Source organism: Xiphophorus maculatus, chromosome 5, assembly GCF_002775205.1.
Source record: "Xiphophorus maculatus strain JP 163 A chromosome 5, X_maculatus-5.0-male, whole genome shotgun sequence".
Lineage (NCBI taxonomy): Eukaryota > Metazoa > Chordata > Actinopteri > Cyprinodontiformes > Poeciliidae > Xiphophorus > Xiphophorus maculatus.
In genome coordinates, this window is record NC_036447.1 from 6081893 (window position 1) to 6098737 (window position 16845).

The 16845-nt window shown below is 35.3% G+C and overlaps 1 protein-coding gene across 4 annotated transcripts in view; it reads left to right on the forward strand.

Annotated features, from left to right (window-relative positions):
• The first annotated feature begins 4 nt into the window (after positions 1-4).
• LOC102236866 (glutamate receptor 2-like) overlaps positions 5-16845 on the forward strand; it is a 56999-nt gene continuing 40158 nt past the window's right edge. For 2 of the 4 annotated variants that reach the window (XM_023334129.1, XM_023334128.1), the window contains exons 1-3: positions 7-246; positions 9806-9946; positions 14868-15107. In XM_023334129.1, the coding sequence (XP_023189897.1) occupies positions 177-246; positions 9806-9946; positions 14868-15107 (451 nt within the window). In that variant the 5' untranslated portion in view covers positions 7-176. Of the gene's footprint in view, positions 247-9805; positions 9947-14867; positions 15108-16845 lie in introns of all 4 variants that reach the window. The other 2 variants (XM_023334130.1, XM_023334131.1) reach the window with 2 other exon arrangements.

Here is a 16845-nt window from a genome sequence, read left to right on the forward strand (position 1 = left end):
CAGCAGCGGCACGCGCATCCTCCCCGGATCCAGATCAGAGAGCATCTGCAGTGGCCGAGCCGTCTCTCAGCAGCCCCGGACCCGCACCATGAGCCCGCGTCGCGCCTGATGGTGGTGCGTTGGTGAACCGCTCAGCAGATCGACGTGGCATCGCGTGCAGGAGCCCGGACTCCACCATGAAGCTGCTCCTTGTGATGACTTTCTTATTCCGCCAGGCATTTTCCGGTTCTCCGAGCGTCCAGATCGGTAGGGTGTTTTTTGGGTTTCTGGCGTCAAGCCATCGTTTTGGTTCTTTTTTGCGTTTTCTGTTCCGCCGTGCATGTTAATTAGCTTCCTCCCCTGCATGCTGCCGTCTCCTTCCCATTCATCGCGCCCCCACTGTGGGCCTCTCTCCTCCCTGTCCTGATGCTGCTGTGGGAAAGGAGGCCTCCTGACAGCCCCTCGGTCGACGCAGTCTCCGGTCTGTTAACATTTTTTTTAAATATTTCAGTAAATATCGCAGCAACAACAACCTACAGGCGATAAGGCCGCCTGCAGATATTTGTAGTTAAAGGCATTCCAGATTATTTAAACGGAGTTTTATGTAGCTGCAGAGCAACGTTATGATAGACTACAGAGGATATCCTCACTCTATATATATATATATATATATATATATATATATATATATATATATATATATATATATATATATATATATATATATATATATATATATATATATTGTGCTCAATAATAGATTATTTATTTCTGATTATCTTAATTCATCTTGCATGCATAAAAAAACTATTTTCTAAGAATGGCCCTCAATTGCAGCAGCATAAAACACAACAAATACAAGATATATCACATAACACATGACCAAAAGACTTAACTGAATTACATTTTGTGACTTTTTTAGACTCATTTTATTTAATCTGTTATTTTTTTATCCATTATGTATTTTCTCCTTATTTGTCTGTTGTTTCCATTTGTTTTCCTTTGGAAACTGTTTTTAAATTGAGCATTCAGCTTCTTCACCTCCATGCTTTGAACTAATTATATTTAATCCTAAGTTAACGGCTTCTTTTCACTGACAGAATGTATACGAAGACAAAAATGTTGTTGGTGATTTTGTCGAAATCTTACATTAAATAAATCTTAATAAGGTTAAATGCTTTGTTTATTTTGACTGTTGCGTTTAGAATCAGATGGGAAGCAGTTCACTGAACAATCTAAAGATCAGGAATTCAAAAGCCTTAAAGATACTTTTGCACATTTCATTACCTTGCTGGGTTGTTTAAATGAAAGTGAGAGAAACTGACTTTATTTCTTTACTCATTTAAATACTTTCAAAAACTTTGAATTTTTGTCAAGCTTCCATTGCTTTGTTGCTTAATGTTTTATTAAGGTTTATATCTTTGTGCAACAATTTAATATTCTTTGGGTTTTTGTTTGATACAAATATTGTGACCGTTCTGTTAAAATTGATCTCTATCTGTCTAGTCCAGTTTCTGTTTTCTTCTTGCATTTAATTCATTCAACACCTTCCCTCTCATGTTTTCATTCTGTGATGCTATGCTCAGCACATTGCAGCTGTTTTTACTTAACAGGATTTAGTTGAAATCTGGTTTCTGTCACCTCTTTTCACACCTGCCTCATTCATCGGTTGAGCTTTTTTTAAGCTTAGCTCTGATTGTCAGTCATTTGCTGTTGGATCTCTAAATTGTCTGATTTTTGGCACATATGGAAACATTCACTCACTGATTTATTCATTGGGTATGCCTGTTAGCAGCTAACACAAATAGCTGCCAAAAGGTCATATGGAGCATGCCAATGCATTTAGGCATCCAGGCGTTGTGAAGACGACTTGCTCACAAGAGGGAAGAAAGTGGATTTAGGTGATTTTTAAAGTCACATTTATATTTAAATGCAATAGTTTACTTAAGTCTTGTTGCTAACAACATTCATCCCTTTGTAAGAAAAGTGTACACTTCTGATTGCTATTTAGGTTTATTCCTCGATTCATAAGGTTTTGAACATGATGATGAGTCACAAATCTCAGTCTCAGGGTGTTTTCACACCTGATAGTCTGGTAGAATTGGTTTGACTGGGGACCAAAATTGCAACATTTGTTAAATTTTTAGCTAGCGTGAGTTGGTTTCACACTGCATTGTGCCAAACAAAACTAACCCTTTGAAAAACCAGTTCTCCTCCGCGCCTGCGGAGGCGCTGCAGCAAGAATGACTGAAGGAAACGACACAAAAACCTCTAAACAAGATATGAGCATCTTTTTTTCCAAAATGGAGTAGCATCATATTTTAGCAATTGTAAGATTTCTCTTTTGTCTTTGGTAAAAGACCACAAGCTATTTCACTCGCTATCACTAGACTCATGCATTTGTTTTGGTTGTATTTACCCAGAATGCCATGCTCTATAATCCGCTTCCTGCTTTTGGACCGGTCTTCGGTCCGCTTGGCGTTCACATATGCATTCGAACTGCAGCAGAGTTCACTTCAACCAAACCGAGATCAAGGTTTCTAGGAGATTTTTTTTTTTTTTTATCTGTGTCAGCGTTTAATTAACCTCCCCAAACAAACCAGATTTTCTAGGAAATGAAAGAAAGTTTGATTAAATCCAAGATTCAAATTCTGGATGTACAGCCAACAAATCATCTATAGAAATGTTTCTGTTACATATATATGACACAAATAATTAATCACTTGTGGAGGCTCCCCAGTAGTTTATGATTCAGTGACAGGTAACTGGTAATTTGGTAACTAAAAGCTGGACTGGAAGTATGACAAAGCTCCAAACTGTGGAGATGGACACACACTTCCAAATTGCACCAAAGGTCAAAGTTGATGATTGGTGGGAGCAGATATAGGTTTCAGGCTACCTTTCAGACTTTCAATGAAAAATCCTGGTGTCACTTTTAATGATGAGTAGAAAGACCAACTGAGCTGATCATGAACAACAACTGTTTGATCAACTCTGCATGATCAGCTTTAAAACACATAAATGTGTTTGGATTTTACTCTTCATGATCACACATAACTGGGTGTGCAGCAGCATCGGCGCGGCGCACTGCACCCAGATTAAAGTCATTTTAACTTGGCTCAGCTGAAAGGATGACACGCTTAGCTGCTTTTTCTACATCCGTGCATATTGTCATGAAGCCGATGAGCTGAGGATGTTTCCTCCTCCACAGCAAGATGAAAACTGAGAGTGGAGGCCTTGAAAAGTCAGGCACATTTTGAGAAACACTGGAGATATATGCAAGTTAGAAACATCCAAGTTTTTAAAAAAAAACTTTTAAAAAAGTAAAAATCTTTGGATTATGATGAATCATTTGAATCCGTTTTCTCCCATAATGTGACATAAATCATAGGAATTCAAAATCAAACAGATCTGTTAAGGCACATGTGTCAAACTCAAGGCCCCGGGGCCAAATCTGGCCCGCCATTATTTTTTATTTGGCCCTCTAAAGTCTAATAAAACATCTAATAAAACTTATTTTGAAGTTATCAATCAAATTTAATCAGGTTTTTCCTGGTATACTTCCAAATTACATCAGTGTGAAAATATGGTCAATATTATAAGAAGTTCTTTCTGAAGGCAGAAATAGCTATTTATTCATATTTCAGAAGTTTGTTAATGGGTTTTATCAATACGTTTTGCCACAACCAGCCCTTTGAGGACATTCATGATGTTGAAATGGCCCAAATGTAAATGAGTTTGACATCCTTGTATTAAAAAACTGAAGTAGATTGCATAAATGTGCACAGATTTAGCCTAATACTTGGTCAAAATACATCTTAATTCAGTTGCAACATTTAGTCTTACACGAAACACCAAGGACTTATTATGAATCTGATTAGCCTTCAATAAAGTTCATGTTTAGCTAATAAAAAACTAGATCTCAAAATTTCTTGGGAAGTGAAGATGGAAATTAGTCAGGGAGAGGCAGGCCTTAAAGAAATGACTGTTTTTAACATAATACAACAAAAAACTGAAGATGAAGAGGGATTCAATTTTTTCAGTCCAAGAGGGCTAAATTGTTGCTGCTTTTAATTTTTTCTTACTAACATATCTGCATGTTTTCAGTTGAATAGCTTAGGATCTGTATCATTTTAAAGGTAGAAGATGCATTAAAATTATTTCTCGCCCTATTGTTGTTTCGTCAACCTGACATTTTGGTGTGTAAAGTTGTTTCGAACGACTGCAAAACAAAAACTGTTTGGGAGAACGTAGGTTTCTAAAATATTCTGCGGTCCAGCCAGTTCCAGTGAGTTGTGAAGGTCAGAAAGCGCTTACTGGGTTTTCTGTCCTGTGGGGACAAACTCCAGGCAAACTTATGAACTTTTCACCCTTAGCTAGCTGCTGGGAGACTTTTGATGTATGTCTGTGCCATTTTTTATTCAATAGTTTTAAAAGACAGTTGGACGTTAGCATGAAGATCAAACTGTATAGTTTTCAACCTGGCTCAGGCTTATTTTCAACCAGTTTGGCATTAGCTTGTGGCTTTTCTGCGTAGAGGTGCAGAGCAGATTCTTCACTTTGCTGAAATTGAATTACTGCTGCATACAGATTAAAAACCTGGATTCTATTGATAGTTTTACTTTATTATGGGTTCAGTCCGAACTCAGAGTGGAAGGGATCTCTAGCAAATGAAGACAGATGATTACTTCTAGCATGTGACACAAATACATTATTTTCACAGTTTATTTCCTATATCTTATTTCAAGTGCTAATAATTCCCTCCTTCTGCACTGTAAAAAAGAAAGAAAAAAACATATCTAATTTACGGTAAAATACTGGCAACTGTGGTTGCCAGAATTTTACCGTAAATTAGATATGTTTTTTTTTTTACAGTGTGGACCATATGATCACACAAATAGCTTATTTTTCTGTTCAGTACATTATATAAGATAAGATAAGGTAAGATAAGATAAGATAAAAGCCATAATAATTATTTATACATTACTGCATCTACAAAGTAGCAGAATTTATCAAAGAAAAAAATAATAATCGCGTCTGGCTTTATTATTTATTTTATCTTTATATTCAGAATTCCTAATTACATTTTCTGAACCATTTGAAAGAAGGTTTGTTGCAAATTATTTTTAGACGTTTGACCAAAGTAGCCAACCTTCTGTTTTTGTCAGTTTCAGTTTTTTTTAAGATTTGTTCTCAGTTGCACTGACTGAACTAATTAAAGTTTTTACATGTTTGACCAAAGCAGTCAGGATACTGTTTTAATCAGCTTCAGTTTCTTAATTATTGATTTTATATTGGCTGTTATAATCTTAATTGCGCTGATAAAACAAGTTCTGTAATTTTCACGTTTGATCAACCTTATGAAGCTATTGGTGTATTTAAATGTAATTCAGCACCGTTTTAAGTCAATACAACATTGCTTTTCTGTATTGATCGGTATCATTAGCATACTAAACTTCAGATATCTGTATCGTATCGGAAATTAAAAACTGCATCAGAAACAGGTATTTCTCAAAGGCCAATAAACAAATTTGGAAATTTGCAAAAATAATCTGATTTTATTTAAAATTATATTTTGAAAAATTATTTTTGTTCTTCCCAATAATCAGTTGAAAAATCTTTATTGACATTAAAGCAATCAAACTCTTCTTCTGATCTTTGAACAATTTTTTGTTACACAAATGTTTAGTAGAACAACGTTTCTGTCAAAATGTGACAATTATATCCCTATAAACGTAAAAGTGATTTCCGATCTGATCAGGTTGTCTTCTTTCTGATTTTATCACTTTAAGGTGAGATAGAATAATTGTGAATTAATTTCCCACACATTTCCATGCATCTAAATTATTTATCTCCAAATCTTCATGCTGGAGCTGTAAGTAGTTTAAGAGTCAGCTGTTCGTTCACCTGAAAGGAACATTGCACACTTAAATGCTGATGTTGGCTAAACAGCTGACCTTTGACACCTTTCTGTGTTTTCCCCAGTTCTGAACAGCCTTTCAGAAATAGAGTGCTGGTTGCAGGCAGTGTTTGTTTTTCTTTTATTTTTTCAAAAGAAGCATACCTTCATAGCCTTTAAAAAGTGATTAAGATTTTGTTTAGGCAAATGTGACCAAATCTCAATCCCAAATTCAACCTGTCTCTTTTACCTTGTTACATTACTCCATAACCTTTGCCTGTAAAATATATTTTAAAATTTTCTTTATTATTACAAATTCAAGTAACTAATTTTAAATGAAAGTTATCAATGGAGAAATGCACTGATCCAGGTTTTTAAGAGAATACTTTAACTACATTTGTTCCAGCTAAACTAATATATTCTCTAAATTATAGAAACTTCTCACTTGATAAGACAAGCTGCAACAGTCATGCTAAAAATAATTCACATTTTCTTTCAAATCTTTGGTTTTACAGATTAGGAAACGAAAGAAGAATGTATTTATGAGTAGACCTGTCACAATAACAAATATTGCTGGATGATAAATTGTCCCAGAATTCCTTGCGATACACGATAATAATGATGGCATAATAATAATTCATGAATACAATCTCAAAAATCAATCAATTTTAAATTCTAATGAACATTTAATTCTGGAACTGGAAGACATTTTAAATATCCAAAATAAATAAACAAAATTAACCAATAAAATCAATTATGAAGTCCTTCAAAAAAAAGGGCCATTTGAGATCGAAGCAGCAGACTGAAGACTTTTATCATCCAGTTTTTGGTATAAACAAAGAAATGAGTAAAACAATAAATCATGCAAATGAAAATTATTGAGCTGGTTTAATTTATAATGCGATTACCGTAATTGATTTATTGCGACAGGCCTAATTATGATAATAAATTGACAGATTATTATTATGTCATCCAAATGATTCAGTAGCTTAGAATCACATTCAGAGTTGGAAATAATTATTATTTTAGTTATTGGTTATTCTGATGATTGATTGGAATAAAAAAATGGCACATTCGCCTGACTCTTCATTTAGGCCTTTTTTATGCAATATTAGAAATTTCCTTTATAATCAAGAAAATGACATTTTTATTTCCGAAAGCACAACAACGCTGCATTTCTTACTGTATGGTTGATCAGTTCATTGAATCTGAATGAACTGATTCATTCAGATTCAATGAATGAATCAGTTCATTCATGATTCAGATTCGTTTCAAGATTCCCAACAGCGTCACCATCCACTTGGATGATCCGAGTTATGACGTGTAAATTTCCCTTTTGGGTGAATTAGGCTCAGTAATTTCTTAGTTTCACTTCACAACATTGTGAAGCAGAAGGAATTTGGTCATCAAAATAGATATTTTGAATGTTTTGGTCTCAACTAACCCTTTTTTGAAGTTCGCAGAGACTTCATAATTAATTTTGTTTGACGTTTTTGTTGTTTTGTTTATTTGTTCTGCATGTAAAATGTCTTCCAGTTCCAGTGTTAAATGTTCATTAGAATTTAAAGTTTCTTTATCTTTGAGAATTTGGTCTTTCGTTGTTATGCCATTACTATTACATTGCTTGAGAATAATCTCAAAATGATCATATTTTGGGGCTCAATGCGATTCTATGAGCTTTTTGAAGGAGCAGGAAGTTGTTCATAAAAGTAGATATATGATCAGTATTACGTTCTTAATGCTGATCTTGTTCTTGGTTAAAGAACCTGATTGTGATTCCCAAGGCTGGCCAGATACAGAAGCTAATGATTCTGCACCACTGCAGGCAGCCATGCTTCTCCTACTAGCCTTAACCTCCAGTTCCCGCTCAGGGCAAAGAAAATGACCTCATTCTGCCAGATCCACCACAACCGCTGCAGCTCAGCTGAAGTAGAATGCAAAATATCCCCTTTCTCGTTTTAATGCAAATGTGTTGGTCACAGGAAGAAAACGCAGAATTTCATGTTGTGATCAAAATAAAGCGACGCAGCTTAACGCTGTTGTTTACAGCAGTCTCTGTGTTTATCTGTCAGCACAACTTAACTATGGAGAGCCATTTCAGTCAAAACTTAATACGTAAATAAAAAATAGAATAATGCATACATAAATTAATAAATAAATATGTAAATAAATATCTACAATAAAATTATAAGTAAATGTATAAATAAGTGTATAAAATAATAAATAAATGAAGATATATTTAAATTAATAAAATAATTATATAAGTTAATGTATGCATGTATAAAAATAATAATACAGAAGATAATTAATAAAATTCTTATTTATTAATTTATTTATTTATTTATTTGTTGATTTTCTGAACTGGCTCTCCATGCTTAATGCTGTGATGTTGATTTATATAATTTCTGACTTCTGTCAGTGTCTGCAGCATCTCAGAGCAGAGTTCGCTCCACATCTTATTTTGGTTTTAAATCATTTGTTGCCATGTTTTTGTTCCAAAAATAAAGAACAGATTCATAAACTTTTAAAAAAACTTTAACAAATCATGACCAGCTTATCCATTATGCATGAGGGACATCTTCCACATTAGGTGCTACACAGTAGGAAATGCGTATCCCAGATGGCGCAGCAACAAGGCGGGAGGTTTTGGACGCTGTCGGGCAGAAATGAAATGTCTGTGGACAGCAAGTGCAGAGTGGATGTTATAAATCAATGATTTTATATCCAAACATGACTTTTAAACATTTGTACTTTTGTTCAAAACAGGCTGGACTCCTTTTTTATATGTAATTTCAAGATAAGAACTTTGTAAGATATACTGTACATATCTATGAAAGAGACACTAACTCCTTTACAAAGTAATTTTATTTTGGGAATAGAAATTTAATTAGAAATTAACAGTTCTAGATTGTTTTGCAGACAGTGTGGTTGAATAGATCCATAAAATGAATGCAATACCAACCCTTTTGTGATGGGAAAGCAAATATGGGTTTATTAGTAATTCTCATAAATGTGTTTCAATTGACTCATAATAAGACTGTCACAATAATAAATTAGTCAATTAATTACATGCTAAATCAAAATGAGCTCAATAATTTCTATTATTAATATTTTTTGTATTAATATATTTTGTAACATATATTTCAATGTATTAACTTGAAAATGGTCTCAAAACAACATTATTATTGTTTATTGTAGTAATTACTGGGACAAATCAATTGAGCAAAATTTGTTATTGCGACTGGCTCAACTCAAAATAAAGTCCAGCAGTGTTAGAAGTTCTTCAGAAGCAGAATTGTGAGCATAAACTAGAAATTTGACTTTGGGTTTTCAAGCGTTCACAGTGAACAAACAAAGTATAAATATTGAGCTTCAGTGGAATTAAAATAAAGATAAAGGAACAATACTTACAAGTATTTGCACCTGTTTTTATAACGGAGGATTGTTAGGATGTGTTTACTTCCTGGTTCTCCTCAGCTGTGTTGATTCTTCGTCTTCTGTTGTTTCTGTTGAGAAAGCGGCTGCATCTGCAGCTGCAGCTGAACAATTCCTGGCAGCAGATTTCAGGGAAGGCGTTTCCCCAGAGCTGCTCAAGGCCTGGGACGTTGTTAGGTCTAACTTGGCTGGAAAGTGTGTGTAGCATTGCAGCATTTTCTGGATGAAAAGGGCAGAACTGTTGGACTGGCAACCTGAATTCATATTCATCAATACAATGAGAATAATCTACAAAAGTTTTGTATGTTTGTTGCCTGTCAACTCTGAAATGTTCAGCACTTTTGTTCAGCACCAGGAAATATAATCAAAATGGACTTTGATTATATAAATGCAGGAATCTGTAGCATCACATTTGGAAAACATTTGAGATTTTTTGTGCTCCACTCTGACCAACCATACCAATAATTATGTCTGTTCTTGTGTTTCCTGTAGGTGGTTTGTTTCCCAGGGGCGCGGATCAGGAGTACAGCGCATTCAGAGTTGGGATGGTTCAGTTTGGGATGGCAGATTTCAGACTCACTCCACATATAGACAACCTGGAGGTGGCCAACAGCTTTGCTGTTACGAACTGCTGTGAGTTTTGCTATATTATCTTTGTCTATTAATAATCAATTGGCCATTTTATACGTAAACTTGAAATGTAGCATTTGACAATAATAAATTAAAAAGCATTAGCATTAGCAAATCAATTCAGAAATGCTATTATACTAAGACTTGTGTCATTGTGTTTAACAACCTCATATTTATGCAGTTTTATCATTTCATTCTGACTAGTTCTCAACTCAGTTCAACCAGATCAAAGTGAATAGTTCAGGAGATCATTAAAAGTTGGCATTCACATCATCCTGTTTTATTCTCCTCTGTTGTCTTTGCTCTTGTATTTTACAGTAGCTGGTTTTTTATGCACATATTCCTTTCATCAACAGGAAATATAATTCTGACTGATTGGTTCTCCATTAAGACTATGTTTGTAACCTTTAAGCCTCTTATTACTGTAAAGTCCATGATGACAGGATTTACAAGGATGTTGTTTTTCTCTCTTTAAGCTGATGCTGCACAGTGGAAAACACACGTTAAAAAACACACAGTGAAAAAATGAAAGATGAAGTTGCCTTTGAAAAGAAGAACTCGATCATTAAAAGACAGAAAATTCAACACCAATCAAGTTTAAACAAATTCAGGTTGTTTATATGTCACATTTATCATTATGGACTCTAATAAAATCTAGTTTGAGTTTAAGTATAGTTGATTATTATTTCATGTAATTTAAACATATCCATGTTGTTTTTTACAGTTACATATCGGCAGGAAGATCAGAAAGAAGAGTTTTTAACTGCAGTTTTTCTACCATTTCTAGCTTTAAAAGGGACCTATTATGCAAAATTCTAATTCAGAAATACTTTATTGATCCCATGGGAAAATTAATTGACATTAACTTCACATTCTGCACATTTTTGTCCTCCCACGTGGGTTTCTACTGCTTTTCAAAACAGCCACTGTGCTTAAAAATAACAACCAGCAGTTTCTTTGCCAATAAATTCATGATTTTTGTTGTCTGGAAAACTAGCTGTTTCAAAACCCTCCAGATTGTCAAATCACATTCGACCAGCAGAGTGCTGTTGCCTAGCAACCCGAGTGGAACTCTTCCCATTACCTAGCAACCCAAACAGCGCTCCAGCACATTTGGTCAGCTGGTTTTACTGCTGTAATCACTGTACAATGGCTGCTGGAAAAGCAAAGTTCTTTGTTGTTGGCCTACCATCCAGAAACCACTTGCTGCATCCTTGTTGGTTGTCCAGGAGGCTCTCCTAATGCTTTTCAGAGATGTACGGTTGAATAATTGCACATCTGTTTGCAGCAATTTCCATATGAGAATGTAAACATTGAGTTTGGGGGCGTGGCCAGCAGCAGCTTATTTGGATCTAAAGTGACAAGAGGCAGAACTGAGCAGACTGAAATCTTATTATCTAAGAATGATTTTGTACAAAAATCTGGTAATGAAATAGACTTATCCTATCCTATTCATGAAAGCATAACAGGTCATCTTTAAGGATTGGATCTTCATATTCTGTAGCAGAATATAAACTGAAGGTGATGTAGTCGAGTTTAAAGCAAGGAGAGACAAATAGGCTTAAATTAGGAGCACAGATCCTTTCATCAAAGCTGGTTAGAGACTCTGCTGCCCATTCTGACAGACACTCAGCAGACACTAAACCAGCTCCTAGAGGGGAAATGCTGCGGCTCTTTCTCAGTGAAATATCAGACGTTTGCAGCTAAAAACTCTGGAATCCGCTCATAGACAACAATGTACATCATAAAAAGAAGCTCGTCAGTATAAAATATTACAAGGGCTGTTTATATTTAAACACGTTGCTAATTTAGACTTCAATTGAACTTGTTGAGAATACGATCCCTCTTTAAGACATTTCTTTGTTGCTTACTCTACTGCTTTATGTGAGCTCCTGCTGTGTGATCTGGATCAGTGACCTGATTGCATTGTTGGTTTGCAATTCAGAGCATTTCAGTTTTCTGCAGACCAGCTGCAGGTTTATGTAAAGTATTTAGTGGCAACATGAGCTGCGTTAACTGCCTTTATTAAAGTTAAATCCCTGTTGAAGGACTTCTTAACTGAGAGTCTGTCATTCACCTCATTCTGCTTTTGTTTGATGCAAAAAACAGTCAAAATATCTTTTTACCTTATTTTGTAACTTGGACAGGTTGTGTTTAGCTTAGCTTCAATAGATGTCTAAGTTTGATTCTGGTTGTTATAATATTCTTTTTAAAAATGTAAACCCTTCATGTTAACTCACTGATGTTTTAATTCTCATTTTAATTATGATTTCTAACTTAATTCTTCCTCTAATTTGATTTTGGATCTCAGATATATTTGAGCTCAGTTTGAACTGTCTATTTTTCCAGTTCTATAGAAATATATTCTAGAATCAGATCACACAGTTCAGCGTTCTAGCTAAGCTTTCTCCTTTACTCTGATTCTGAGGAAAAACATATTTCCACATTTGAGATTATACAAGAATGAAGAAAGGCTTCTAACAGCTTCCAGTAGTTTAAGGCCTTTTAACAGTACAAACATTTGATCACTTGAAGAGTTCACATGTCTCATAACAAAAAACTATAAATATAACCATCTAAAATGTGCTTTTGGCCTCAGTTTTGATGCTTTAGACACCTGTTTTCCAGTTGAAATGACATTTAATTAACCTAAGTGTGTTATTTCTTTTAAGTGCTAAATTACTATAAGTTGCCTGTGATTTTCTTGCTGTCTCTCGGTTGGTTTGCAGCCCCGATGGAAGAGCAACAGCAGAACAGCTTCACACACAGTTTCCATAGCGCATCAGCATCTTTAAAATCTTCCCCCTCACCTTCAACGCATCGGCCTTGCTTATTCACGTGGCTTGCACTTTCCAAATGATTGAGTTTGCAGACAGTGTTCTGCTGATTATTCAGAGGTCAAACTTTGTAATAAGGGCAGATTGGGTCTGAAATGACTTTCAGATCATTTATCCTTGTGAACGTCTTTACAAAACAATGAAAACGTGGATTTATCCCAAGCTTTCATTGTTTTTGTTTTGCGTGGGCTGGACTGAGATCCTCTCAGTACGACAGCCACAAATTTAAAACAGAAATGATTTAAGAATTGCTGTTATTTAAAACCAAAAAGTAAGAGTATTGATGTTGTGATGCAGCTTCTATCACATATTGATTGGTGGCTCTCTTGAAGCATTTAATAATTCAGACGGCAACGGTGCAATTACAAATCGATTATTGACGCAACATGATGAATTCTTAACAGCCGTCAACAGTCCTAAATCTTTCTTAATAACAGTTGCAGTAAACTTTTTGAACCCCTTCACTCATAGCCACACTGTAAAAAAAAAAAAAACCTCCGTAATTTACGGTAAGATACCGGCAGCTGTAGCTAACAAAATTTTACCGTAGAAATACGATAAAATCCCTATTTATATGAATTTGACCATGCAAATATGGTAAAATACATATTTATATGTTAAAATTTTGGCATTTATCCATCAAAATAAAAACATTTGAATATGTCACTCTGTGACACTTTCAGCCATCTTTAAACCGAATAACCCAATTTTAGACGATGACATTAATCCAGTAACTGTTGTGGAGAGAACAGAAGCGTTGTGGACAGAGGCTCGTGCGTAGAGTATGATGTGCTCTTATCAGAGCATGATGTAATGACGGCCTGTGGCTAAAGGGATTCAGTGCGATAGCAGTGAAAGCACCAAGCCTTTGCTGCTCGCTTGCTCCTGTCCTCCATGTTTTACTCATGCATTGAATAAGCTGTAGTGTGTGTGACTTTCAGCACCTGCACATGGTCATCTCCAAGTAATAAATCTATAGATTTGCCCAAATGAAAGGCAGGTCACCAATGATCAAACACATATTAAACCATCAGTTGCTGCTCTGGTGGTCTAACTTCTTTCGACAGTCCAGAATCATTCTGGTTGGTTTATATAGTGACTACTTTGAGTTTATGTTTGTTCTGACCTATGTTTGCTCTGTATCCCATCTTCTGTCCAATGACAATGGCTCTATAAGACAAAGTGGGTCAATATTTAAGGAAACCTATTATGAAAAATTCATAATTTTCACATTATTTTCTTCTATTTGTATCTTTACAGCCCAAGCTCTTAAAAAACAGCAGTGTTTTGACAATAAGTTAATGTTTTTAGATGTCTGGAAAATGAGCTGTTTCAAAAACGCCATGATTATTAAATCACATTTAACGGGTACTGCAGCGTTACCAAGCAACCTCAGTGACAAGCAACCCAATCTGAGTTCCAGCATGTCTGATCAACTGGTTTTACCATTGTATTCACTGTACAATGACTGCTGGAAAAGACAAGTGCTTTGTTGTTGACTTACCATCCAGAAACCATTTGCTGCATTTTAGTTGGTTGTGCAGGAGGCTCCACATCTGCTTTTCAAATATGTACGGTTGTATAATTGTACATCTGTTTGCAGTCATTTTCACATGAGTGTAAAAATTGAGTTGGAGGTCTAGTCCACTTGCAGCTTATTTGTATTTGAAGGAGCAGAAAGGAGCTCAAAATATACATGACTGACTGAAATCTCATTATCTAATAATTATATTTTGCAAAAAATGTTATGAATATGTTTTATACCTGTCCTAACCTGCTCAAAGACGCATAATAGGTCAGGAGCCAAAGCTGCCTGCTCTGTGTTTGAATGTTTGAAGGGTGACTAGATGACAAATTAAATGTAAGTACCTGAAAGAGGTTATTGATTGCATCTATTTAAATCAGAGATTCAAACACATTTTCCATGCTACATTAAAAGTTTTGAGTTATGGCAGAGCAAATCCAATTTGTTCCTTGGATCTTCTAATGAAACATGACTTAAACTTGCAGTGATTTCTTATCTCTGTTAACTTGTCTCGTTAAAATGCTTCATTCATTCATTGTCTTTTTTTCCTCTTTTTTTCCAGTTTGCTCCCAGTTCTCCCGGGGCGTCTATGCCATTTTTGGCTTTTATGACAAGAAGTCGGTCAACACCATCACCTCCTTTTGTGAGACACTCCATGTCTCCTTCATTACGCCGTCTTTCCCGGCAGAAGGAATGAATCAGTTTGTTCTGCAAATGAGGCCAGACATCAAGGGGCCTCTAGTTGCGTTAGTGGAGTACTATAAGTGGGAGAAGTTTGCCTACCTGTATGACAGTGACAGAGGTAAACGGATTCTCAATGTTCTTTTTTATGTTCATGTTCCTGCTTCATAGTGTTCACCAAATGAGTAAATGTAGGCTGATTTGATTGGCTTATGGTCAGAAACATGCTCATCAGTCTGAAGGAATTAAAACACTGATAACTAAAACAAAACAAAAAACGGTTAACACTATTGTGACAATTAGGTCAAAATCACAAAATCTTACCAAGTATTTTTGTCTGGTTTCTGGTGCAAATATCTTGAAATAAGAAAAAACTAACTAACAAGTAACCTCTCAGCAAGATATGGGAGCTCTTAGTAAGTCAATGATTTCTTAATATTGATACACGGTGCTAGTTCCACTGGCAGATTTGTTCACTCCCCACAGGAAAGCGGTATCAGGTCTGAGTCGGTTTCTGTTTATCAGAGATTAATAGGACTGAGGTCAGATTCTTCACTAATGCTTTCCAGTTAACATTTAAACTGGCAGCATCAGTGCTGCTCCAGCAGCTGCACTGGAAGAACAGATTAGCTCTTTTTTCTGACCACTCAAAGCCATTTTCCACTCCAAGCACCTTTTACCGATCAACACTTAGCCAGCCTTGTATTTTTTTTGTCCAGACTGTTCAATATACAAACTGTACTAGTAGTGAATTATTTCTCTAACATCCACACCTTCACATCTTCTGCTGTTATGTCCTGACCTAAGACATGTCAACACAGAATGATGGGAACTGGGACAGAACCACAGACTTAAAGACAAAATGCTTTCATTCCTGGGAACACCAGATACACTAAAAACCCACCTGTTTAGGATTGTATTTGAAACGTAATCAATTACAAATTTATTGATGGCACTTTACTTAATGTCGTGTTTTGATTGTTGATTCTATGTTGCGTTGTGTTTCTGTGTTTGATATGATGTAAAGCACTTTGAAATGCCTTGCTGCTGAAATGTGCTATACAAATAAAATTTGATGGATTGATTGATACATCCTGGGGTTTGAATTACGGTTGGAGGGAGGGTTTGAATTACCGAAAACAGTTGGAAACTTATTATTCTAACATTAACCCCAATCGTCCTTCCAGTCCTAATTCCAATCCTGAATTCCCAATTCTTCCTTCCCAGGTGCAATGGGTTGGAAGGCGGGTTGGAACCAGAATAATTAAACACAATAAATAAATAATAAACATAATCTAACTAAAATAACTAACAGAAAAAATTTTAAGTAAAAAACAGCTTAATATTCACATTAAATTGTTGATTTGTTTGTTAAATTCTTTATAAAACACTGGGACTTTTAGAGGCCTCTGTGTCATTTTGTATATCAGAAAAGAGACAATCTTATGTAAGAGAAAGCACTCAGTGTTTACTGTAATTAATTTGACATTGTATATTCATAACGTCTTCTATCTAATAGGGATGTATTTTCATATTTTCCATTGGTTTCAATTTGCAACCACTTTGTGCTGATTTATAGAAAAATGAAATAGTCTGGGGTTTTTTTTCCTATTATAAAATTAAATTCTCCTGTTCTCATGCTGTGCTGATTGGTATGAAGTCCTGCTAAAATGCTACACAATTCTCCCTTAATGAGTTGAGCTCGGCAAATGCCCATTCATGTTTCTAAAAAAGGTAATGTCAGGTCTAAATACCTATTAGAGACAATTAAACAAATACAGGAAAGACAAGAGAGTTAGATTCTTTTATACTCGCGAGGAGAGCAGACAGAGAGATGTTTCCAGTTACAAATCTCCACC